Below are 26462 nucleotides of genomic sequence, written 5' to 3' on the forward strand. Positions count from 1 at the left end.
TACTGACCAGTGGACTGGACACCCCTACTCTTACTGACGGTGTCCTGGGATCTGTACTGACCAGCGGACTGGACACCCCTACTCTTACTGACGGTGTCCTGGGATCTGTACTGACCAGCGGACTGGACACCCCTACTCTTACTGACAGTGTCCTGGGATCTGTACTGACCAGCGGACTGGACACCCCTACTCTTACTGACAGTGTCCTGGGATCTGTACTGACCAGCAGTCAGGACACCCCTACTCTTACTGACAGTGTCCTGGGATCTGTACTGACCAGTGGACTGGACACCCCTACTCTTACTGACAGTGTCCCGGGATCTGTACTGACCAGCAGTCAGGACACCCCTACTCTTACTGACAGTGTCCCGGGATCTGTACTGACCAGTGGACTGGACACCCCTACTCTTACTGACAGTGTCCTGGGATCTGTACTGACCAGCGGACTGGACACCCCTACTCTTACTGACAGTGTCCTGGGATCTGTACTGACCAGCGGACTGGACACCCCTACTCTTACTGACCAGTGGACTGGACACCCCTACTCTTACTGACGGTGTCCCGGGATCTGTACTGACCAGCGGACCGGACACCCCTACTCTTACTGACGGTGTCCCGGGATCTGTACTGACCAGCGGACCGGACACCCCTACTCTTACTGACGGTGTCCCGGGATCTGTACTGACCAGCGGACCGGACACCCCTACTCTTACTGACGGTGTCCCGGGATCTGTACTGACCAGAGGACTGGACGCCCCTACTCTTACTGACGGTGTCCCGGGATCTGTACTGACCAGCAGACTGGACGCCCATACTCTTACTGACGGTGTCCCGGGATCTGTACTGACCAGCGGACTGGACGCCCCTACTCTTACTGACGGTGTCCCGGGATCTGTACTGACCAGCGGACTGGACACCCCTACTCTTACTGACCAGTGGACTGGACACCCCTACTCTTACTGACAGTGTCCCGGGATCTGTACTGACCAGCGGACTGGACACCCCTACTCTTACTGACAGTGTCCTGGGATCTGTACTGACCAGCGGACTGGACACCCCTACTCTTACTGACAGTGTCCCGGGATCTGTACTGACCAGCGGACTGGACACCCCTACTCTTACTGACCAGTGGACTGGACACCCCTACTCTTACTGACAGTGTCCTGGGATCTGTACTGACCAGCGGACTGGACACCCCTACTCTTACTGACAGTGTCCCGGGATCTGTACTGACCAGCGGACTGGACACCCCTACTCTTACTGACCAGTGGACTGGACACCCCTACTCTTACTGACAGTGTCCCGGGATCTGTACTGACCAGCGGACTGGACACCCCTACTCTTACTGACGGTGTCCTGGGATCTGTACTGACCAGCGGACTGGACACCCCTACTCTTACTGACGGTGTCCCGGGATCTGTACTGACCAGCGGACTGGACACCCCTACTCTTACTGACAGTGTCCTGGGATCTGTACTGACCAGCGGACTGGACACCCCTACTCTTACTGACAGTATTCTGGGATCTGTACTGACCAGCGGACTGGACACCCCTACTCTTACTGACAGTGTCCCGGGATCTGTACTGACCAGCGGACTGGACACCCCTACTCTTACTGACCAGTGGACTGGACACCCCTACTCTTACTGACAGTGTCCCGGGATCTGTACTGACCAGCGGACTGGACACCCCTACTCTTACTGACAGTGTCCTGGGATCTGTACTGACCAGCGGACTGGACACCCCTACTCTTACTGACAGTGTCCCGGGATCTGTACTGACCAGCGGACTGGACACCCCTACTCTTACTGACGGTGTCCTGGGATCTGTACTGACCAGCGGACTGGACACCCCTACTCTTACTGACTAGTGGACTGGACACCCCTACTCTTACTGACAGTGTCCTGGGATCTGTACTGACCAGCGGACTGGACACCCCTACTCTTACTGACGGTGTCCTGGGATCTGTACTGACCAGCAGTCAGGACACCCCTACTCTTACTGACAGTGTCCTGGGATCTGTACTGACCAGCGGACTGGACACCCCTACTCTTACTGACAGTGTCCTGGGATCTGTACTGACCAGCGGACTGGACACCCCTACTCTTACTGACAGTGTCCTGGGATCTGTACTGACCAGCGGACTGGACACCCCTACTCTTACTGACCAGTGGACTGGACACCCCTACTCTTACTGACGGTGTCCCGGGATCTGTACTGACCAGCGGACCGGACACCCCTACTCTTACTGACGGTGTCCCGGGATCTGTACTAACCAGCGGACCGGACACCCCTACTCTTACTGACGGTGTCCCGGGATCTGTACTGACCAGCGGACCGGACACCCCTACTCTTACTGACGGTGTCCCGGGATCTGTACTGACCAGAGGACTGGACGCCCCTACTCTTACTGACGGTGTCCCGGGATCTGTACTGACCAGCAGACTGGACGCCCATACTCTTACTGACGGTGTCCCGGGATCTGTACTGACCAGCGGACTGGACGCCCCTACTCTTACTGACGGTGTCCCGGGATCTGTACTGACCAGCGGACTGGACACCCCTACTCTTACTGACCAGTGGACTGGACACCCCTACTCTTACTGACAGTGTCCCGGGATCTGTACTGACCAGCGGACTGGACACCCCTACTCTTACTGACAGTGTCCTGGGATCTGTACTGACCAGCGGACTGGACACCCCTACTCTTACTGACAGTGTCCCGGGATCTGTACTGACCAGCGGACTGGACACCCCTACTCTTACTGACCAGTGGACTGGACACCCCTACTCTTACTGACAGTGTCCTGGGATCTGTACTGACCAGCGGACTGGACACCCCTACTCTTACTGACAGTGTCCCGGGATCTGTACTGACCAGCGGACTGGACACCCCTACTCTTACTGACAGTGTCCTGGGATCTGTACTGACCAGCGGACTGGACACCCCTACTCTTACTGACGGTGTCCCGGGATCTGTACTGACCAGCGGACTGGACACCCCTACTCTTACTGACAGTGTCCTGGGATCTGTACTGACCAGCGGACTGGACACCCCTACTCTTACTGACAGTATTCTGGGATCTGTACTGACCAGCGGACTGGACACCCCTACTCTTACTGACAGTGTCCCGGGATCTGTACTGACCAGCGGACTGGACACCCCTACTCTTACTGACCAGTGGACTGGACACCCCTACTCTTACTGACAGTGTCCCGGGATCTGTACTGACCAGCGGACTGGACACCCCTACTCTTACTGACAGTGTCCTGGGATCTGTACTGACCAGCGGACTGGACACCCCTACTCTTACTGACAGTGTCCCGGGATCTGTACTGACCAGCGGACTGGACACCCCTACTCTTACTGACGGTGTCCTGGGATCTGTACTGACCAGCGGACTGGACACCCCTACTCTTACTGACTAGTGGACTGGACACCCCTACTCTTACTGACAGTGTCCTGGGATCTGTACTGACCAGCGGACTGGACACCCCTACTCTTACTGACAGTGTCCCGGGATCTGTACTGACCAGCGGACTGGACACCCCTACTCTTACTGACCAGTGGACTGGACACCCCTACTCTTACTGACGGTGTCCTGGGATCTGTACTGACCAGTGGACTGGACACCCCTACTCTTACTGACGGTGTCCCGGGATCTGTACTGACCAGCGGACTGGACACCCCTACTCTTACTGACGGTGTCCCGGGATCTGTACTGACCAGTGGACTGGACACCCCTACTCTTACTGACGGTGTCCCGGGATCTGTACTGACCAGCGGACTGGACACCTCTACTCTTACTGACGGTGTCCCGGGATCTGTACTGACCAGCGGACTGGACACCTCTACTCTTACTGACAGTGTCCTGGGATCTGTACTGACCAGCGGACTGGACACCCCTACTCTTACTGACAGTGTCCTGGGATCTGTACTGACCAGCGGACTGGACACCCCTACTCTTACTGACAGTGTCCTGGGATCTGTACTGACCAGCGGACTGGACACCCCTACTCTTACTGACAGTATTCTGGGATCTGTACTGACCAGCGGACTGGACACCCCTACTCTTACTGACAGTGTCCCGGGATCTGTACTGACCAGCGGACTGGACACCCCTACTCTTACTGACCAGTGGACTGGACACCCCTACTCTTACTGACAGTGTCCCGGGATCTGTACTGACCAGCGGACTGGACACCCCTACTCTTACTGACAGTGTCCTGGGATCTGTACTGACCAGCGGACTGGACACCCCTACTCTTACTGACAGTGTCCCGGGATCTGTACTGACCAGCGGACTGGACACCCCTACTCTTACTGACCAGCGGACTGGACACCCCTACTCTTACTGACAGTGTCCTGGGATCTGTACTGACCAGCGGACTGGACACCCCTACTCTTACTGACCAGTGGACTGGACACCCCTACTCTTACTGACAGTGTCCTGGGATCTGTACTGACCAGCGGACTGGACACCCCTACTCTTACTGACAGTGTCCCGGGATCTGTACTGACCAGCGGACTGGACACCCCTACTCTTACTGACCAGCGGACTGGACACCCCTACTCTTACTGACGGTGTCCCGGGATCTGTACTGACCAGCGGACTGGACACCCCTACTCTTACTGACGGTGTCCCGGGATCTGTACTGACCAGCGGACTGGACACCCCTACTCTTACTGACGGTGTCCCGGGATCTGTACTGACCAGCGGACTGGACACCCCTACTCTTACTGACGGTGTCCCGGGATCTGTACTGACCAGCGGACTGGACACCCCTACTCTTACTGACAGTGTCCCGGGATCTGTACTGACCAGCGGACTGGACACCCCTACTCTTACTGACCAGTGGACTGGACACCCCTACTCTTACTGACAGTGTCCCGGGATCTGTACTGACCAGCGGACTGGACACCCCTACTCTTACTGACAGTGTCCTGGGATCTGTACTGACCAGCGGACTGGACACCCCTACTCTTACTGACAGTGTCCCGGGATCTGTACTGACCAGCGGACTGGACACCCCTACTCTTACTGACCAGCGGACTGGACACCCCTACTCTTACTGACAGTGTCCTGGGATCTGTACTGACCAGCGGACTGGACACCCCTACTCTTACTGACCAGTGGACTGGACACCCCTACTCTTACTGACAGTGTCCTGGGATCTGTACTGACCAGCGGACTGGACACCCCTACTCTTACTGACAGTGTCCCGGGATCTGTACTGACCAGCGGACTGGACACCCCTACTCTTACTGACCAGCGGACTGGACACCCCTACTCTTACTGACGGTGTCCCGGGATCTGTACTGACCAGCGGACTGGACACCCCTACTCTTACTGACGGTGTCCCGGGATCTGTACTGACCAGCGGACTGGACACCCCTACTCTTACTGACGGTGTCCCGGGATCTGTACTGACCAGCGGACTGGACACCCCTACTCTTACTGACGGTGTCCCGGGATCTGTACTGACCAGCGGACTGGACACCCCTACTCTTACTGACGGTGTCCCGGGATCTGTACTGACCAGCGGACTGGACACCCCTACTCTTACTGACGGTGTCCTGGGATCTGTACTGACCAGCCGACTGGACACCCCTACTCTTACTGACGGTGTCCCGGGATCTGTACTGACCAGCGGACTGGACACCCCTACTCTTACTGACAGTGGTGTCCTGGGATCTGTACTGACCAGCGGACTGGACACCCCTACTCTTACTGACAGTGTCCCGGGATCTGTACTGACCAGCGGACTGGACACCCCTACTCTTACTGACAGTGTCCCGGGATCTGTACTGACCGGCGGACTGGACACCCCTACTCTTACTGACGGTGTCCTGGGATCTGTACTGACCGGCGGACTGGACACCCCTACTCTTACTGACAGTGTCCTGGGATCTGTACTGACCGGTGGACTGGACACCCCTACTCTTACTGACAGTGTCCTGGGATCTGTACTGACCGGCGGACTGGACACCCCTACTCTTACTGACAGTGTCCTGGGATCTGTACTGACCGGCGGACTGGACACCCCTACTCTTACTGACGGTGTCCTGGGATCTGTACTGACCAGTGGACTGGACACCCCTACTCTTACTGACGGTGTCCTGGGATCTGTACTGACCAGCGGACTGGACACCCCTACTCTTACTGACAGTATTCTGGGATCTGTACTGACCAGCGGACTGGACACCCCTACTCTTACTGACAGTGTCCCGGGATCTGTACTGACCAGCGGACTGGACACCCCTACTCTTACTGACCAGCGGACTGGACACCCCTACTCTTACTGACAGTGTCCTGGGATCTGTACTGACCAGCGGACTGGACACCCCTACTCTTACTGACAGTGTCCCGGGATCTGTACTGACCAGCGGACTGGACACCCCTACTCTTACTGACCAGTGGACTGGACACCCCTACTCTTACTGACAGTGTCCTGGGATCTGTACTGACCAGCGGACTGGACACCCCTACTCTTACTGACAGTGTCCCGGGATCTGTACTGACCAGCGGACTGGACACCCCTACTCTTACTGACCAGCGGACTGGACACCCCTACTCTTACTGACGGTGTCCCGGGATCTGTACTGACCAGCGGACTGGACACCCCTACTCTTACTGACGGTGTCCCGGGATCTGTACTGACCAGCGGACTGGACACCCCTACTCTTACTGACGGTGTCCCGGGATCTGTACTGACCAGCGGACTGGACACCCCTACTCTTACTGACGGTGTCCCGGGATCTGTACTGACCAGCGGACTGGACACCCCTACTCTTACTGACGGTGTCCTGGGATCTGTACTGACCAGCCGACTGGACACCCCTACTCTTACTGACGGTGTCCCGGGATCTGTACTGACCAGCGGACTGGACACCCCTACTCTTACTGACAGTGGTGTCCTGGGATCTGTACTGACCAGCGGACTGGACACCCCTACTCTTACTGACAGTGTCCCGGGATCTGTACTGACCAGCGGACTGGACACCCCTACTCTTACTGACAGTGTCCCGGGATCTGTACTGACCGGCGGACTGGACACCCCTACTCTTACTGACGGTGTCCTGGGATCTGTACTGACCGGCGGACTGGACACCCCTACTCTTACTGACAGTGTCCTGGGATCTGTACTGACCGGCGGACTGGACACCCCTACTCTTACTGACAGTGTCCTGGGATCTGTACTGACCGGCGGACTGGACACCCCTACTCTTACTGACAGTGTCCTGGGATCTGTACTGACCGGCGGACTGGACACCCCTACTCTTACTGACGGTGTCCTGGGATCTGTACTGACCAGTGGACTGGACACCCCTACTCTTACTGACGGTGTCCTGGGATCTGTACTGACCAGCGGACTGGACACCCCTACTCTTACTGACAGTATTCTGGGGTCTCCCAGAGCAGCTCTGCTTGGGGTGGGAACTCAAAGAGGCCTCTGAGATACAGGAGCCCCCCATCCCAGTAAATCTGCACAGGGGTACCCCCCTCTGTCAGCACCCTCTGACCTCGCAGGCCAGTGGGGGCACCGTCGCGTACGCACTCACGAGTGGGTCCCGCTGGCCTCGCGCTATTGTCTCTGTACCCCTCCTCCTCCTCCTCCTCACCCCCCCTGATCCTCCTCCTCCTCATCACCCCCCCCCCCGGTCTCCAGCAGCCGATGGGAGGCAGACAGGAGGCCGCACGGCCAGGGACAGCCGCCGGGGAGAGAGGGCCCTTTCCGACTCCAATCCCGCGCCTGACTCCAGCCTCGAACCCCGCTGGGGCCGGCAGTGGACCGAGTCGAACCGGAGCCGGCGGCCCGAGCACCGAGCCAAGACGCGCAGCAGCGGCAGCAGCGCAGACTGGACCCCCGGAACCGCGGCTTGCGGGGCGAACCGGCTGCCTCAGGGTCGGGTCGGGTCTGGTCCGGTGCTGAGCTCGCCAGCCCCGACCCTCCTCCTCCTCCTCCGGGCCCGGGCGACCCGGCTCGGCGGCCCTGACCGGCGCTCCCCGCCTCGCCCGCAGACTCCAGCCTGAAAGCCGGCGAACACGAGTGTGCGTGAGGGAGAGAGGGAGCCTGTGTGTGCGTGTGTGTGTTTTTTCCCGAGCCGATTTTCCTAGAAAGCCGCAGCGACACCAACATGCCGTCCGGTTCCGGGACCCTGCGCCGGCTGGACCCGGACTCCTGACGCCGCCCGCGTCGCCACCCGGTGTCTCTTTGTCTCCTCAAGAAACGAGTCACATCCATCTCTTCCATTTAAAAACAAATCAACAACAACAACAAAAAAATAAAACCCCAACAATAACAGGACCGAGCCCCGTGGCTGCGCTCGCCAGGCCCGGGCGGTCTCCCCGTTGTGCCCGGGGCGGCCGGAGCCGAGACACGATGGACCGGCTTCAGGCCGCCGCGGCCCCGGAGCCCCGCCGCTCGCCCGCCGGCCGCCGCCGATGAGCCCGGCCGCTGTCGGGGGGGGGAGAGGCCTCGCCGGGCGCCTTGTCGCCGGCCAGCTCCGCGCTTTCACCGCCGCTGTTCTGGCGGCTGCTGCTCCTGCTGCTGCTGCTGGGCTTTTCGGGGTGAATTTATTTATTTTAGTCCCTCTTTTGGATTTTTGTTGTGGTTGTTGTCGTTTTCGGACGTGCGAGTCTGACTGACCGGCCTCCGTGGCGCCGCGCCGCGCCGCCTGGACCATGGTTGATGTCCGGCTTTTACTTGGTTAAAAAGAGATTTTTTTAAAAAAAAATAAATGTAATAGTTGTTTTTTGGGGTTTGGGTGAAAAAAGAAGACGACGAGATGGGGGGGTGATTTTTTAACGACCCCCTGACGAATCTCGGGCAGCTACCTCATACCGCGGCTTGGAAAGCGAGTGTTTACATGGTTTTTAGGTTACCTTTTATATTACTGTTGTTGCTACTGTTATAATCTTTTTTTTAAAAAAATGGCATTTCACGGAACGAGCCACCCGCAGTCGGTGTGCGGGAATCTCTTCCCGGAACTGGGCCCGAAATTCTTCCCGATACCGGCGAGCGCCTCCGCGCCGGGACCGGCGAAAGGCCTCAGCGCGACCCCGGCCTCGAGTGGGCCCAGCGCCGCGGCCGGCACGCCTCGGCACCCGCCGGCGCTCGGAGCCGGCACCGGCGGCGGGGCGGCGGTCCCGCAGCAGCACAGCAACCCGGGCAGCGAGGTGCCGAGCCCGGCGGACGTCGAGCCCGACCGGCCCATCGGCTACGGGGCTTTCGGTGTGGTGTGGTGGGTGCTTTATTTTTTTTTAATCGCCTTTCTGTCCAATAACGTTGTCGCGCTGGAATGTAGACCCAGGAATGCGGCTCCGTGTGTTTCCCACACCTCGGTACGGTGCGCTCAGTGACAAGGGGTACAAATGCCGTGTTTCTATGGGGAGACAGGTGCTGTATAGTAATACATCCTGTTTCAAGAACTGAAGACGCTCAAACGCAACCCTTTCCGCAAACTGAGGTCGCTTGCAGTGTGTCTGTATTAACCCCTCTCTCTCTCTCAGTGCAGTGTTAATGTACTGGAGTGTCCAGTCAGTGTGTCTGTATTAACCCCTCTCTCTCTCAGTGCAGTGTTAATGTACTGGAGTGTCCAGTCAGTGTGTCTGTATTAACCCCTCTCTCTCTCTCTCTCTCTCAGTGCAGTGTTCATGTACTGGAGTGTCCAGTCAGTGTGTCTGTATGAACCCCTCTCTCTCTCAGGGCAGTGTTAATGTACTGGAGTGTCCAGTCAGTGTGTCTGTATGAACCCCTCTCTCTCTCTCAGTGCAGTGTTAATGTACTGGAGTGTCCAGTCAGTGTGTGTGTATTAACCCCTCTCTCTCAGTGCAGTGTTAATGTACAGGGGTGTCCAGTCAGTGTGTCTGTATGAACCCCTCTCTCTCTCAGTGCAGTGTTAATGTACTGGAGTGTCCAGTCAGTGTGTGTGTGTGTGTTAACCCCCCTCTCTCTCTCAGTGCAGTGTTAATGTACTGGAGTGTCCAGTCAGTGTGTGTGTATTAACCCCTCTCTCTCTCAGGGCAGTGTTAATGTACTGGAGTGTCCAGTCAGTGTGTGTGTATTAACCCCTCTCTCAGGGCAGTGTTAATGTACTGGAGTGTCCAGTCAGTGTGTGTCTGTATTAACCCCTCTCTCTCTCTCAGTGCAGTGTTAATGTACTGGAGTGTCCAGTCAGTGTGTGTGTATTAACCCCTCTCTCTCTGTCTCTCAGGTCAGTGACTGACCCTCGTGATGGACGCAGGGTGGCCCTGAAGAAGATGCCCAATGTCTTTCAGAACCTGGTGTCCTGTAAGAGGGTCTTCAGAGAGCTCAGGATGCTGTGTTTCTTCAAGCACGACAATGTGAGTCTGTGTGTGTGGACCTGCTGGACGCAGGTCTGGTGCTGTGGTGTGCTGGACGCTGGTCTGGTGCTGTGGTGTGCTGGACGCAGGTCTGGTGCTGTGGTGCGCTGGACGCTGGTCTGGTGCTGTGGTGTGCTGGACGCAGGTCTGGTGCTGTAATGTGCTGGACGCAGGTCTGGTGCTGTAGTGTGCTGGACGCAGGTCTGGTGCTGTGGTGTGCTGGACGCAGGTCTGGTGCTGTGGTGTGCTGGACGCTGGTCTGGTGCTGTAATGTGCTGGACGCAGGTCTGGTGCTGCTGTGTGCTGGACGCAGGTCTGGTGCTGTAGTGTGCTGGACGCAGGTCTGGTGCTGTGGTGTGCTGGACGCAGGTCTGGTGCTGTGGTGTGCTGGACGCTGGTCTGGTGCTGTAATGTGCTGGACGCAGGTCTGGTGCTGTGGTGTGCTGGACGCAGGTCTGGTGCTGTGGTGTGCTGGACGCTGGTCTGGTGCTGCGGTGTGCTGGACGCAGGTCTGGTGCTGTGGTGTGCTGGACGCTGGTCTGGTGCTGTAATGTGCTGGACGCAGGTCTGGTGCTGCTGTGTGCTGGACGCAGGTCTGGTGCTGTAGTGTGCTGGACGCAGGTCTGGTGCTGTGGTGTGCTGGACGCAGGTCTGGTGCTGTGGTGTGCTGGACGCAGGTCTGGTGCTGTGGTGTGCTGGACGCAGGTCTGGTGCTGTAATGTGCTGGACGCAGGTCTGGTGCTGTGGTGTGCTGGACGCAGGTCTGGTGCTGTGGTGTGCTGGACGCAGGTCTGGTGCTGTAATGTGCTGGACGCAGGTCTGGTGCTGTGGTGTGCTGGACGCTGGTCTGGTGCTGTGGTGTGCTGGACGCAGGTCTGGTGCTGTGGTGTGCTGGACGCTGGTCTGGTGCTGTGGTGTGCTGGACGCAGGTCTGGTGCTGTAATGTGCTGGACGCAGGTCTTGTGCTGTGGTGTGCTGGACGCAGGTCTGGTGCTGTGGTGTGCTGGACGCAGGTCTGGTGCTGTGGTGTGCTGGACGCAGGTCTGGTGCTGTGGTGTGCTGGACGCAGGTCTGGTGCTGTGGTGTGCTGGACGCAGGTCTGGTGCTGTAATGTGCTGGACGCAGGTCTTGTGCTGTGGTGTGCTGGACGCTGGTCTGGTGCTGTGGTGTGCTGGACGCAGGTCTGGTGCTGTGGTGTGCTGGACGCAGGTCTGGTGCTGTGGTGTGCTGGACGCAGGTCTGGTGCTGTGGTGTGCTGGACGCAGGTCTGGTGCTGTGGTGTGCTGGACGCAGGCTGGACGTTAACGCTCTGTCCCTGTTGTGTTCCAGGTGCTGTCAGCTCTGGATATCCTACAGCCTCCACAGATCGACTTCTTCGAGGAGATGTATCCTTCGGCAGTGTGTGTGTGTGTGTGTGGGATACGTATGCGTGCTGTGTCTCAGCTGCGCTGTGTTGTCCTCAGCCCTCTTCCTCTCAGCTGTGTGATCACAGAGCTGATGCAGAGTGACCTGACGAGTGTGATATCCAGAGTGTGTGAGTGTGTGAGTGTGTGAGTGTGTGAGTGTGTGAGTGTGTGAGTGTGTGAGTGTGTGAGTGTGCTCTGTCTCAGCTGCGCTGTGTTGTCCTCAGCCCTCTTCCTCTCAGCTACGTGATCACAGAGCTGATGCAGAGTGACCTGACGAGTGTGTGAGTGTGTGAGTGTGTGAGTGTGTGAGTGTGTGAGTGTGTGAGTGTGTGAGTGTGTGAGTGTGTGAGTGTGTGAGTGTGCTCTGTCTCAGCTGCGCTGTGTTGTCCTCAGCCCTCTTCCTCTCAGCTACGTGATCACAGAGCTGATGCAGAGTGACCTGACGAGTGTGTGAGTGTGTGAGTGTGTGAGTGTGTGAGTGTGTGAGTGTGTGAGTGTGTGAGTGTGTGAGTGTGTGAGTGTGTGAGTGTGCTCTGTCTCAGCTGCGCTGTGTTGTCCTCAGCCCTCTTCCTCTCAGCTACGTGATCACAGAGCTGATGCAGAGTGACCTGACGAGTGTGTGAGTGTGTGAGTGTGTGAGTGTGTGAGTGTGTGAGTGTGTGAGTGTGTGAGTGTGTGAGTGTGCTCTGTCTCAGCTGCGCTGTGTTGTCCTCAGCCCTCTTCCTCTCAGCTACGTGATCACAGAGCTGATGCAGAGTGACCTGCACAAGGTCATAGTGTCCCCTCAGGCCCTGACAACTGACCACATCAAGGTCTTCCTCTACCAGATCCTGAGAGGTAAGTGTCTCCGGCTGGCCGTCTCTCTGTCCTGTCCCGGGCCAGTCCTCTCGCTGCGTCAGTCCTGTCCCAGGCCAGTCACTGCGTCAGTCCTGTCACTGCGTCAGTCCTGTCCCGGGCCAGTCACTGCGTCAGTCCGCTCACTGAGGTCTCTGTCCTCGGGGTGTCCTGTCTGTCTGTCCCTCTGTCTGCCCTCGGGGTGTCCTGTCTGTCCCTCTGTCTGCCCTTCTGTCCTAAGGGTGTCCTGTCTGTCTGTCTGTCCCTCTGTCTGCCCTCAGGGTGTCCTGTCTGTCTGTCTGTCTGTCTGTTTGTCCCTCTATCTGCCCTCAGGGTGTCCTGTCTGTCTGTCTGTCCCTCTGTCTGCCCTCAGGGTGTCCTGTCTGTCTCTCTGCCCTGATGTTGCCCCTGCTCTCCTCACAGGCCTGAAATACCTCCACTCAGCTGGTATCCTGCACAGAGACATCAAGCCCGGCAACCTGCTGGTCAACAGCAACTGTCTGCTCAAGGTACTCCTGGCCCCTGGACTGGACCAGACCGGACTGGACTGGACCGGACCGAGATAGTAATCAGAGCAGTCTGAGACTCTCCAGGCTGGACTGGACTGACTGGACTGGGAGCTGGATGAGTTCTGAACTGGGATTATAATCAGACTCCACTGACACTGACAGAGCAGTCTGAGACTCTCCAGGCTGGACTGGACTGACTGGACTGGGAGCTGGATGAGTTCTGAACTGGGATTATAATCAGACTACACTGACACTGACAGAGCAGTCTGAGACTCTCCAGGCTGGACTGGACTGACTGGACTGGGAGCTGGATGAGTTCTGAACTGGGATTATAATCAGACTCCACTGGCACTGACAGAGCAGTCTGAGACTCTCCAGGCTGGACTGGACTGACTGGACTGGGAGCTGGATGAGTTCTGAACTGGGATTATAATCAGACTCCACTGACACTGACAGAGCAGTCTGAGACTCTCCAGGCTGGACTGGACTGACTGGACTGGGAGCTGGATTAGTTATGAACTGGGATTATAATCAGACTCCACTGACACTGACAGAGCAGTCTGAGACTCTCCAGGCTGGACTGGACTGACTGGACTGGGAGCTGGATGAGTTCTGAACTGGGATTATAATCAGACTCCACTGACACTGACAGAGCAGTCTGAGACTCTCCAGGCTGGACTGGACTGACTGGACTGGGAGCTGGATGAGTTCTGAACTGGGATTATAATCAGACTCCACTGGCACTGACAGAGCAGTCTGAGACTCTCCAGGCTGGACTGGACTGACTGGACTGGGAGCTGGATGAGTTCTGAACTGGGATTATAATCAGACTCCACTGACACTGACAGAGCAGTCTGAGACTCTCCAGGCTGGACTGGACTGACTGGACTGGGAGCTGGATGAGTTCTGAACTGGGATTATAATCAGACTCCACTGACACTGACAGAGCAGTCTGAGACTCTCCAGACTGGACTGGACTGACTGGACTGGGAGCTGGATGAGTTCTGAACTGGGATTATAATCAGACTCCACTGACACTGACAGAGCAGTCTGAGACTCTCCAGGCTGGACTGGACTGACTGGACTGGGAGCTGGATGAGTTCTGAACTGGGATTATAATCAGACTCCACTGACACTGACAGAGCAGTCTGAGACTCTCCAGGCTGGACTGGACTGACTGGACTGGGAGCTGGATGAGTTCTGAACTGGGATTATAATCAGACTCCACTGGCACTGACAGAGCAGTCTGAGGGTCTCCAGGCTGGACTGGACTGACTGGACTGGGAGCTGGATGAGTTCTGAACTGGGATTATAATCAGACTCCACTGACACTGACAGAGCAGTCTGAGACTCTCCAGGCTGGACTGGACTGACTGGAATGGGATCTGGATGAGTTCTGAACTGGGATTATAATCAGACTCCACTGACACTGACAGAGCAGTCTGAGACTCTCCAGGCTGGACTGGACTGACTGGACTGGGAGCTGGATGAGTTCTGAACTGGGATTATAATCAGACTCCACTGACACTGACAGAGCAGTCTGAGACTCTCCAGGCTGGACTGGACTGACTGGACTGGGAGCTGGACGAGCTCTGAACTGGGATTATAATCAGACTCCACTGACACTGACAGAGCAGTCTGAGACTCTCCAGGCTGGACTGGACTGACTGGACTGGGAGCTGGATGAGTTCCTAACTGGGATTATAATCAGACTCCACTGACACTGACAGAGCAGTCTGAGACTCTCCAGACTGGACTGGACTGACTGGACTGGGAGCTGGATGAGTTCTGAACTGGGATTATAATCAGACTCCACTGACACTGACAGAGCAGTCTGAGACTCTCCAGGCTGGACTGGTCTGACTGGACTGGGAGCGAGGCTCAGCAGGAGTCAGCTGTCCCCTCTGTCCGCTCAGATCTGTGACTTCGGCCTGGCGCGGGTGGAGGAGCTGGACGAGTCTCGTCACATGACGCAGGAGGTCGTGACCCAGTACTACCGCGCCCCCGAGATCCTCATGGGCAGTCGCCACTACAGCAGCTCCATCGACATCTGGTCAGTGGGCTGCATCTTCGCTGAGCTGCTGGGCCGGAGGATCCTGTTCCAGGCACAGAGCCCCATACAGCAGGTCAGTCCAGCAGAGGGGTGTCTCTATTAACCCCTCTCTCTCTCTCTCTCTCAGTGCAGTGTTCATGTACTGGAGTGTCCAGTCAGTGTGTGTGTATTAACCCCTCTCTCTCTCAGTGCAGTGTTAATGTACTGGAGTGTCAGTCAGTGTGTCTGTATTAACCCCTCTCTCTCTCAGTGCAGTGTTAATGTACTGGAGTGTCAGTCAGTGTGTGTGTATTAACCCCTCTCTCTCTCAGTGCAGTGTTAATGTACTGGAGTGTCAGTCAGTGTGTGTGTATTAACCCCTCTCTCTCTCAGTGCAGTGTTAATGTACTGGAGTGTCAGTCAGTGTGTGTGTATTAACCCCTCTCTCTCTCTCTCAGCTGGATCTCATCACAGATCTCCTGGGTACCCCACCTCTCTCAGCAATGGTATCAGCTTGTGAAGGAGCCAGAGCCCATATACTGAGAGGACCCCACAAACCGGTAAGCAGTCCTCAGTATTGTCCCCCTGTGGTTTAGATTAAATCTGTCTGCACATTTATTTATTTAACACACACTGATCCCAGCAGAGACACTGTCTCACACTCAGTTTAACACACACTGATCCCAGCAGAGACCCTATCTTACTGTGTCTGTCATTTCTGAATGTATGTCTCTGTGTTTGTCTCTCAGCCCTCTCTCTCTGTGCTGTACATGCTGTCTGATGGAGCTACCCATGAGGCCGTCCACCTGCTGTGTCGGATGCTGGTGTTTGACCCGGTAAGAGAGAAACAGACCACAGTGTCATCTTCCTCACCTGACAGTTCAAAACTGAGAGAGAGAGGGGTTAATATACACACACTGACTGGACACTCCAGTACATTAACACTGCACTGAGAGAGAGAGAGGGGTTAATACAGACACACTGACTGGACACTCCAGTACATTAACACTGCACTGAGAGAGAGAGGGGTTAATATACACACACTGACTGGACACTCCAGTACATTAACACTGCACTGAGAGAGAGAGAGGGGTTAATACAGACACACTGACTGGACACTCCAGTACATTAACACTGCACTGAGAGAGAGAGGGGTTAATATACACACACTGACTGGACACTCCAGTACATTAACACTGCACTGAGAGAGAGAGGGGTTAATACAGACACACTGACTGGACACTCCAGTACATTAACACTGCACTGAGAGAGAGAGGGGTTAATACAGACACACTGACTGGACACTCAAGTACATTAACACTGCACTGAGAGAGAGAGGGGTTAATACAGACACACTGACTGGACACTCCAGTACATTAACACTGCACTGAGAGAGAGGGGTTAATACAGACACACTGACTGGACACTCCAGTACATGAACACTGCACTGAGAGAGAGAGAGAGAGGGGTTAATACACACACACTGACTGGACACTCCAGTACATTAACACTACACTGAGAGAGAGAGGGGTTAATACAGAAACACTGACTGGACACTCCAGTACATTAACACTGCACTGAGAGAGAGAGGGGTTAATACACACACACTGACTGGACACTCCAGTACATTAACACTACACTGAGAGAGAGAGGGGTTAATACAGAAACACTGACTGGACACTCCAGTACATTAACACTGCACTGAGAGAGAGAGGGGTTCATACAGACACACTGACTGGACACTCCAGTATATTAACACTGCACTGAGAGAGAGAGGGGTTCATACAGACACACTGACTGGACACTCCAGTACATTAACACTGCACTGAGAGAGAGGGGTTAATACAGAAACACTGACTGGACACTCCAGTACATTAACACTGCACTGAGAGAGAGAGAGGGGTTAATACAGACACACACTGACTGGACACTCCAGTACATAAACACTGCACTGAGAGAGAGAGGGGTTAATACACACACACTGACTGGACACTCCAGTACATTAACACTGCACTGAGAGAGAGAGGGGTTCATACACACACACTGACTGGACACTCCAGTACATTAACACTGCACTGAGAGAGAGAGAGAGGGGTTAATACACACACACTGACTGGACACTCCAGTACATTAACACTGCACTGAGAGAGAGAGAGGGGTTAATACAGACACACTGACTGGACACTCCAGTACATTAACATTGCACTGAGAGAGAGAGGGGTTAATACACACACACTGACTGGACACTCCAGTACATTAACACTGCACTGAGAGAGAGAGGGGGGTTAATACACACACACTGACTGGACACTCCAGTACATTAACACTGCACTGAGAGAGAGAGGGGTTAATACAGACACACTGACTGGACACTCCAGTACATTAACACTGCACTGAGAGAGAGAGAGGGGTTAATACACACACTGACTGGACACTCCAGTACATTAACACTGCACTGAGAGAGAGAGAGGGGTTAATACACACACACTGACTGGACACTCCAGTACATTAACACTGCACTGAGAGAGAGAGGGGTTCATACAGACACACTGACTGGACACTCCAGTACATTAACACTGCACTGAGAGAGAGAGGGGTTAATACAGACACACTGACTGGACACTCCAGTACAGTAACACTGCACTGAGAGAGAGAGAGGGGTTAATACAGACACACTGACTGGACACTCCAGTACATGAACACTGCACTGAGAGAGAGAGGGGTTAATACAGACACTCCAGTACATTAACACTGCACTGAGAGAGAGAGGGGTTAATACAGACACACTGACTGGACACTCCAGTACATTAACACTGCACTGAGAGAGAGAGGGGTTAATACAGACACACTGACTGGACACTCCAGTACAGTAACCCTGCTGGGGTCTGTGATGTCTCTCTCCCAGGCGAAGAGGATCTCCGGTAGTGACGCCCTCTCCCATCCCTACCTGGAGGAGGGGCGTCTCCGCTACCACACCTGCATGTGCCAGTGCTGCTACTCCGTGCCCAGCGGGCGCATCTACACCCACGACTTCGAGCCGCCCGCCGCCCGGACCTTCCAGGACCAGTACGAGCACAACCTGGGCTCTGTGTGGCAGGGCAAAGGTGAGAGAGACAGGAGACACACTCACAGCAGCAGTACAGCACAGCCTGGGCTCTGTGTGGCAGGGCAAAGGTGAGAGAGACAGGAGACACACTTACAGCAGCAGTACGAGCACAACCTGGGCTCTGTGTGGCAGGGCAAAGGTGAGAGAGAGAGGAGACACACTCACAGCAGCAGTACAGCACAGCCTGGGCTCTGTGTGGCAGGGCAAAGGTGAGAGAGACAGGAGACACACTTACAGCAGCAGTACGAGCACAACCTGGGCTCTGTGTGGCAGGGCAAAGGTGAGAGAGAGAGGAGACACACTCACAGCAGCAGTACAGCACAGCCTGGGCTCTGTGTGGCAGGAGAGAGAGAGAGACAGGAGACACACTCACAGCAGCAGTACAGCACAGCCTGGGTTCTGTGTGGCAGGGCAAAGGTGAGAGAGACAGGAGACACAGTCACAGCAGCAGTACAGCACAGCCTGGGCTCTGTGTGGCAGGGCAAAGGTGAGAGAGACAGGAGACACACTCACAGCAGCAGTACAGCACAACCTGGGCTCTGTGTGGCAGGGCAAAGGTGAGAGAGAGAGGAGACACACTCACAGCAGCAGTACAGCACAACCTGGGCTCTGTGTGGTAGGGCGAAGGTGAGAGAAACAGGAGACACACTCACAGCAGCAGTACAGCACAGCCTGGGCTCTGTGTGGCAGGAGAGAGAGAGAGACAGGAGACACACTCACAGCAGCAGTACAGCACAGCCTGGGCTCTGTGTGGCAGGGCAAAGGTGAGAGAGACAGGAGACACACTCACAACAGCAGGAGCTGCTGGAGAGAGAGGAGGGAGTGCAGAGGGACAGGGAGAGGGGTACAGGGGTGTCTGAGGCGTGTCTGTTGATCTCTGTCTGTGTCTCTTCCAGAGCTGATCCATCGGTTCATCACGGAGCAGCAGCAGGGCAGACGCAGTGTCCCCCTGTGTATCAACCCCCACAGTACCGCCTTCAAGACCTTCATCAGGTACTGACACACACACACACACTGTCTCTCTCTCTCCCCTGTGTATCAACCCCCACAGTACCGCCTTCAAGACCTTCATCAGTACTGACACACACACACACTGTCTCTCTCTCTCCCCTGTGTATCAACCCCCACAGTACCGCCTTCAAGACCTTCATCAGGTACTGACACACACACACACACTGTCTCTCTCTCTCCCCTGTGTATCAACCCCCACAGTACCGCCTTCAAGACCTTCATCAGGTACTGACACACACACACACACACTGTCTCTCTCTCTCCCCTGTGTATCAACCCCCACAGTACCGCCTTCAAGACCTTCATCAGGTACTGACACACACACACACACACACACTGTCTCTCTCTCTCCCCTGTGTATCAACCCCCACAGTACCGCCTTCAAGACCTTCATCAGGTACTGACACACACACACACACTGTCTCTCTCTCTCCCCTGTGTATCAACCCCCACAGTACCGCCTTCAAGACCTTCATCAGGTACTGACACACACACACACACACTGTCTCTCTCTCTCCCCTGTGTATCAACCCCCACAGTACCGCCTTCAAGACCTTCATCAGGTACTGACACACACACACTGTCTCTCTCTCTCCCCTGTGTATCAACCCCCACAGTACCGCCTTCAAGACCTTCATCAGGTACTGACACACACACACACACTGTCTCTCTCTCTCCCCTGTGTATCAACCCCCACAGTACCGCCTTCAAGACCTTCATCAGGTACTGACAGCCCCCCCCACACACACACTCTCTCTCTCCTCCCTGTCTTGCTCTCCTGTCTCCCTCTCTCCCTCCTGTCTCACTGTCTCCTGTCTTTCTCTCCCAGATCCACAGCCTGGCACTCCTCCAAAGTGTCGCGGAAGGAGGAGAGATGAGGAAGAGGAGGGCTCGGTGCCCTTCGTGCTGTGCGAGGGGAGAGGAGGGCTGTGCTGCTCGTGGACTCGGGTTCGAGGGGCGCTTTGGCTGGCAGAGGATGCTGGGATACGCCTGAGCTGGCACTAGGAAGTTCTGCACATCTGACACTTTGCTCTTACACACACACACACAGAACTGCACTGATCCAGTGTGACCCAGACTGGACCAGTGATCTCTGGACTGGAGGGGTACAGTGTGACCCAGACTGGACTGGGGGGGTACAGTGTGACCCAGACTGGACCAGTGATCTCTGGACTGGAGGGGGACAGTGTGACCCTGACTGGACCAGTGATCTCTGGACTGGAGGGGGACAGTGTGACCCCGACTGGACTGGAGGGGGACAGTGTGCCCCAGACTGGACTGGAGGGGGACAGTGTGACCCAGACTGGACCAGTGATCTCTGGACTGGAGGGGGACAGTGTGACCCCGACTGGACTGGAGGGGGACAGTGTGACCCAGACTGGACCAGTGATCTCTGGACTGGAGGGGTACAGTGTGACCCAGACTGGTCCAGTGATCTCTGGACTGGAGGGGGACAGTGTGACCCAGACTGGACCAGTGATCTCTGGACTGGAGGTGGACAGTGTGACCCAGACTGGACTGGAGGTGGACAGACTGTCAGTCACTAGAAGCAGGGACATGTCAGAGTACAGCTGCCCCTGGCACTGCGTTCAGAGGGTCAAGCTCATTCTGCACTCACCCCAGAGACTCGAACCCAGACGGCAGCGAGACACACACCACGGGACAGCAGGAGAGTGTGTGTGTGTGTGTTATAGGAGGAATACAGTACAGCAGGAGAGAGAGACAGACTGGAGGAGCTCTTCTCTAGTCTGTCTGTCTGTGAAAGACAGAGAAGGGCCAGAGGGTGTCTCTCTCTGCTGTCCTGTATTTCCACAGTGCTGTCTGGGTGTCTGAGGTGATATCTGCAGATGTGCAGCTGTTGAGACCCTAACACTGGATTTTAACTTAAAATCCCACTGATCCTGATGGGATTTTCCCTTTGTTTTCCTTAATCGCTGAGAGTTTCTGTGTGAGAGGGACCGTGACTGGCCCATTGCTGCTGTGATCCTCCTTCCTGTGTTTTTAATGTGTGCGACTTTGCGATAGCTGATTGGTTGTCTGTAGATCATGTGACCAGATATGGTCCCCCAATGGGATGTACCACTTGACTTGTTTAGTTGGGGGTGGGGGGTGGGCGGGAGAATATGGAACTGGGTGATACCATGTGTTTTCCTGACGCTCAGTGGGGGGGTGTGAAAGTGGGGTTTGGGGGCAGTTCCCCCAATGGGCGTAGATGAAGATTTCCTGTCATTTTCGGTTCGTAAGGTTTCTGAGTTGTCGGTTTTGTTTGTTTTTAAGTGTAAAGTTTTTATTTTAATTGTATTTTAATTTTTCCCGGCCAATACTTGAATTTAATAAAAAAATAAATGAGGTGATTAAGGAGCGAGTGTGTGTTTGTCGTGCAGTGGGGGCGGGCATCACGTCCAGGGTGTGTCCTGCCTGCTGCCTTCTGGGATAGACCCCAGCTCCCCCCTGACTCGGGGCTGGATAACGCAGTTTGAATCTGGAGAGACTGAACAGGAATCTGATCCGCTCCAGGTGTGACACTGCTGTCAGACTCCCAGTGCGCAGCAGTCTGATCCACTCCAGGTGTGACAGTGCTGTCAGACTCCCAGTGCGCAGCAGTCTGATCCGCTCCAGGTGTGACAGTGCTGTCAGTCAGACCCCCAGTGCGCAGCAGTCTGATCCGCTCCAGGTGTGACAGTGCTGTCTGACTCCCAGTGCGCAGCAGTCTGATCCGCTCCAGGTGTGACAGTGCTGTCAGTCAGACTCCCAGTGCGCAGCAGTCTGATCCGCTCCAGGTGTGACAGTGCTGTCAGTCAGACTCCCAGTGCGCAGCAGTCTGATCCGCTCCAGGTGTGACAGTGCAGTCAGACTCCCAGTGCGCAGCAGTCTGATCCGCTCCAGGTGTGACAGTGCTGTCAGTCAGACTCCCAGTGCGCAGCAGTCTGATCCGCTCCAGGTGTGACAGTGCTGTCAGTCAGACCCCCAGTGCGCAGCAGTCTGATCCGCTCCAGGTGTGACAGTGCTGTCAGTCTGACTCCCAGTGCGCAGCAGTCTGATCCGCTCCAGGTGTGACAGTGCTGTCAGTCAGACTCCCAGTGCGCAGCAGTCTGATCCGCTCCAGGTGTGACAGTGCTGTCAGTCAGACTCCCAGTGCGCAGCAGTCTGATCCGCTCCAGGTGTGACAGTGCTGTCTGACTCCCAGTGCGCAGCAGTCTGATCCGCTCCAGGTGTGACAGTGCAGTCAGACTCCCAGTGCGCAGCAGTCTGATCCGCTCCAGGTGTGACAGTGCTGTCAGTCAGACTCCCAGTGCGCAGCAGTCTGATCCGCTCCAGGTGTGACAGTGCAGTCAGACTCCCAGTGCGCAGCAGTCTGATCCGCTCCAGGTGTGACAGTGCTGTCTGACTCCCAGTGCGCAGCAGTCTGATCCGCTCCAGGTGTGACAGTGCTGTCAGTCAGACTCCCAGTGCGCAGCAGTCTGATCCGCTCCAGGTGTGACAGTGCTGTCAGTCAGACTCCCAGTGCGCAGCAGTCTGATCCGCTCCAGGTGTGACAGTGCTGTCAGTCAGACCCCCAGTGCGCAGCAGTCTGATCCGCTCCAGGTGTGACAGTGCTGTCAGACTCCCAGTGCGCAGCAGTCTGATCCGCTCCAGGTGTGACAGTGCTGTCTGACTCCCAGTGCGCAGCAGTCTGATCCGCTCCAGGTGTGACAGTGCTGTCAGTCAGACTCCCAGTGCGCAGCAGTCTGATCCGCTCCAGGTGTGACAGTGCTGTCAGTCAGACTCCCAGTGCGCAGCAGTCTGATCCGCTCCAGGTGTGACAGTGCTGTCAGTCAGACTCCCAGTGCGCAGCAGTCTGATCCGCTCCAGGTGTGACAGTGCAGTCAGTCAGACTCCCAGTGCGCAGCAGTCTGATCTGCTCCAGGTGTGACAGTGCTGTCAGACTCCCAGTGCGCAGCAGTCTGATCCGCTCCAGGTGTGACACTGCTGTCAGTCAGACTCCCAGTGCGCAGCAGTCTGATCCGCTCCAGGTGTGACAGTGCTGTCAGACTCCCAGTGCGCAGCAGTCTGATCCGCTCCAGGTGTGACAGTGCTGTCAGTCAGACTCCCAGTGCGCAGCAGTCTGATCCGCTCCAGGTGTGACAGTGCAGTCAGTCAGACTCCCAGTGCGCAGCAGTCTGATCCGCTCCAGGTGTGACAGTGCTGTCAGACTCCCAGTGCGCAGCAGTCTGATCCGCTCCAGGTGTGACAGTGCTGTCAGACTCCCAGTGCGCAGCAGTCTGATCCGCTCCAGGTGTGACAGTGCTGTCAGACTCCCAGTGCGCAGCAGTCTGATCCGCTCCAGGTGTGACAGTGCTGTCAGTCACACTCCCAGTGCGCAGCAGTCTGATCTGCTCCAGGTGTGACAGTGCTGTCAGTCAGACTCCCAGTGCGCAGCAGTCTGATCCGCTCCAGGTGTGACAGTGCAGTCAGACTCCCAGTGCGCAGCAGTCTGATCCGCTCCAGGTGTGACAGTGCAGTCAGACTCCCAGTGCGCAGCAGTCTGATCCGCTCCAGGTGTGACAGTGCTGTCAGTCAGACTCCCAGTGCGCAGCAGTCTGATCCGCTCCAGGTGTGACAGTGCAGTCAGACTCCCAGTGCGCAGCAGTCTGATCCGCTCCAGGTGTGACAGTGCTGTCAGTCAGACTCCCAGTGCGCAGCAGTCTGATCCGCTCCAGGTGTGACAGTGCTGTCAGTCAGACCCCCAGTGCGCAGCAGTCTGATCCGCTCCAGGTGTGACAGTGCTGTCAGTCAGACCCCCAGTGCGCAGCAGTCTGATCCGCTCCAGGTGTGACAGTGCTGTCAGACTCCCAGTGCGCAGCAGTCTGATCCGCTCCAGGTGTGACAGTGCTGTCTGACTCCCAGTGCGCAGCAGTCTGATCCGCTCCAGGTGTGACAGTGCTGTCAGTCAGACTCCCAGTGCGCAGCAGTCTGATCCGCTCCAGGTGTGACAGTGCTGTCAGTCAGACTCCCAGTGCGCAGCAGTCTGATCCGCTCCAGGTGTGACAGTGCTGTCAGTCACACTCCCAGTGCGCAGCAGTCTGATCCGCTCCAGGTGTGACAGTGCTGTCAGTCAGACCCCCAGTGCGCAGCAGTCTGATCCACTCCAGGTGTGACAGTGCTGTCAGACTCCCAGTGCGCAGCAGTCTGATCCGCTCCAGGTGTGACAGTGCTGTCTGACTCCCAGTGCGCAGCAGTCTGATCCGCTCCAGGTGTGACAGTGCTGTCAGTCAGACTCCCAGTGCGCAGCAGTCTGATCCGCTCCAGGTGTGACAGTGCTGTCAGACTCCCAGTGCGCAGCAGTCTGATCCGCTCCAGGTGTGACAGTGCTGTCAGTCAGACTCCCAGTGCGCAGCAGTCTGATCCGCTCCAGGTGTGACAGTGCTGTCAGTCAGACTCCCAGTGCGCAGCAGTCTGATCCGCTCCAGGTGTGACAGTGCTGTCAGACTCCCAGTGCGCAGCAGTCTGATCCGCTCCAGGTGTGACAGTGCTGTCAGTCAGACTCCCAGTGCGCAGCAGTCTGATCCGCTCCAGGTGTGACAGTGCTGTCAGTCAGACTCCCAGTGCGCAGCAGTCTGATCCGCTCCAGGTGTGACAGTGCAGTCAGACTCCCAGTGCGCAGCAGTCTGATCCGCTCCAGGTGTGACAGTGCTGTCAGACTCCCAGTGCGCAGCAGTCTGATCCGCTCCAGGTGTGACAGTGCTGTCAGTCAGACTCCCAGTGCGCAGCAGTCTGATCCGCTCCAGGTGTGACAGTGCTGTCAGACTCCCAGTGCACAGCAGTCTGATCCGCTCCAGGTGTGACAGTGCTGGCAGTCAGACTCCCAGTGCGCAGCAGTCTGATCCGCTCCAGGTGTGACAGTGCTGTCAGACTCCCAGTGCGCAGCAGTCTGATCCGCTCCAGGTGTGACAGTGCTGTCAGTCAGACCCCCAGTGCGCAGCAGTCTGATCCGCTCCAGGTGTGACAGTGCTGTCAGTCAGACCCCCAGTGCGCAGCAGTCTGATCTGCTCCAGGTGTGACAGTGCTGTCAGTCAGACTCCCAGTGCGCAGCAGTCTGATCCGCTCCAGGTGTGACAGTGCAGTCAGACTCCCAGTGCGCAGCAGTCTGATCCGCTCCAGGTGTGACAGTGCAGTCAGACTCCCAGTGCGCAGCAGTCTGATCCGCTCCAGGTGTGACAGTGCTGTCAGTCAGACTCCCAGTGTGCAGCAGTCTGATCCGCTCCAGGTGTGACAGTGCTGTCAGTCAGACTCCCAGTGTGCAGCAGTCTGATCCGCTCCAGGTGTGACAGTGCTGTCAGTCAGACTCCCAGTGCGCAGCAGTCTGATCCGCTCCAGGTGTGACAGTGCTGTCAGACTCCCAGTGCGCAGCAGTCTGATCCACTCCAGGTGTGACAGTGCAGTCAGACTCCCAGTGCGCAGCAGTCTGATCCGCTCCAGGTGTGACAGTGCAGTCAGTCAGACTCCCAGTGCGCAGCAGTCTGATCCGCTCCAGGTGTGACAGTGCTGTTAGTCTGACTCCCAGTGCGCAGCAGTCTGATCCGCTCCAGGTGTGACAGTGCTGTCAGTCAGACTCCCAGTGCGCAGCAGTCTGATCCGCTCCAGGTGTGACAGTGCTGTCAGACTCCCAGTGCGCAGCAGTCTGATCCGCTCCAGGTGTGACAGTGCTGTCAGACTCCCAGTGCGCAGCAGTCTGATCCGCTCCAGGTGTGACAGTGCTGTCAGTCAGACTCCCAGTGCGCAGCAGTCTGATCCGCTCCAGGTGTGACAGTGCTGTCAGTCAGACTCCCAGTGTGCAGCAGTCTGATCCGCTCCAGGTGTGACAGTGCTGTCAGACTCCCAGTGTGCAGCAGTCTGATCCGCTCCAGGTGTGACAGTGCTGTCAGACTCCCAGTGTGCAGCAGTCTGATCCGCTCCAGGTGTGACAGTGCTGTCAGTCAGACTCCCAGTGCGCAGCAGTCTGATCCGCTCCAGGTGTGACAGTGCTGTCAGTCAGACCCCCAGTGCGCAGCAGTCTGATCCGCTCCAGGTGTGACAGTGCTGTCAGACTCCCAGTGCGCAGCAGTCTGATCCGCTCCAGGTGTGACAGTGCTGTCAGACTCCCAGTGTGCAGCAGTCTGATCCGCTCCAGGTGTGACAGTGCTGTCAGACTCCCAGTGCGCAGCAGTCTGATCCGCTCCAGGTGTGACAGTGCTG

General features: G+C 56.5%; 1 protein-coding gene across 1 annotated transcript; it reads left to right on the plus strand.

Moving 5' to 3' along the window:
• Positions 1–7640: 7640 nt before the first annotated feature.
• Positions 7641–21609, plus strand: nlk1 (nemo-like kinase, type 1). The gene is made up of 11 exons (XM_069188382.1): positions 7641–9247; positions 10220–10349; positions 11679–11734; positions 12486–12592; positions 13013–13098; positions 15015–15224; positions 15589–15690; positions 15880–15966; positions 18036–18234; positions 19133–19229; positions 20077–21609. The coding sequence occupies exons 1-11, from the start codon at positions 8937–8939 to the stop codon at positions 20123–20125; spliced, it is 1434 nt and encodes a 477-aa protein (XP_069044483.1). The 5' UTR covers positions 7641–8936; the 3' UTR covers positions 20126–21609.
• Positions 21610–26462: the final 4853 nt, after the last annotated feature.

The sequence above is a fragment of the Lepisosteus oculatus genome, chromosome 4 (genome assembly GCF_040954835.1).
Source record: "Lepisosteus oculatus isolate fLepOcu1 chromosome 4, fLepOcu1.hap2, whole genome shotgun sequence".
Taxonomy (NCBI): domain Eukaryota; kingdom Metazoa; phylum Chordata; class Actinopteri; order Semionotiformes; family Lepisosteidae; genus Lepisosteus; species Lepisosteus oculatus.

Coding starts and splice junctions, on each gene's coding strand:
- nlk1 (XM_069188382.1), top strand. CDS start 8,937: ATGGCATTTCACGGAACGAGCCACCCGCAGTCGGTGTGCGGGAATCTC. Junction 12,593..13,012: donor CCTCTACCAGATCCTGAGAG/GTAAGTGTCTCC, acceptor CTCTCCTCACAG/GCCTGAAATACCTCCACTCA. Junction 13,099..15,014: donor ACAGCAACTGTCTGCTCAAG/GTACTCCTGGCC, acceptor CTGTCCGCTCAG/ATCTGTGACTTCGGCCTGGC.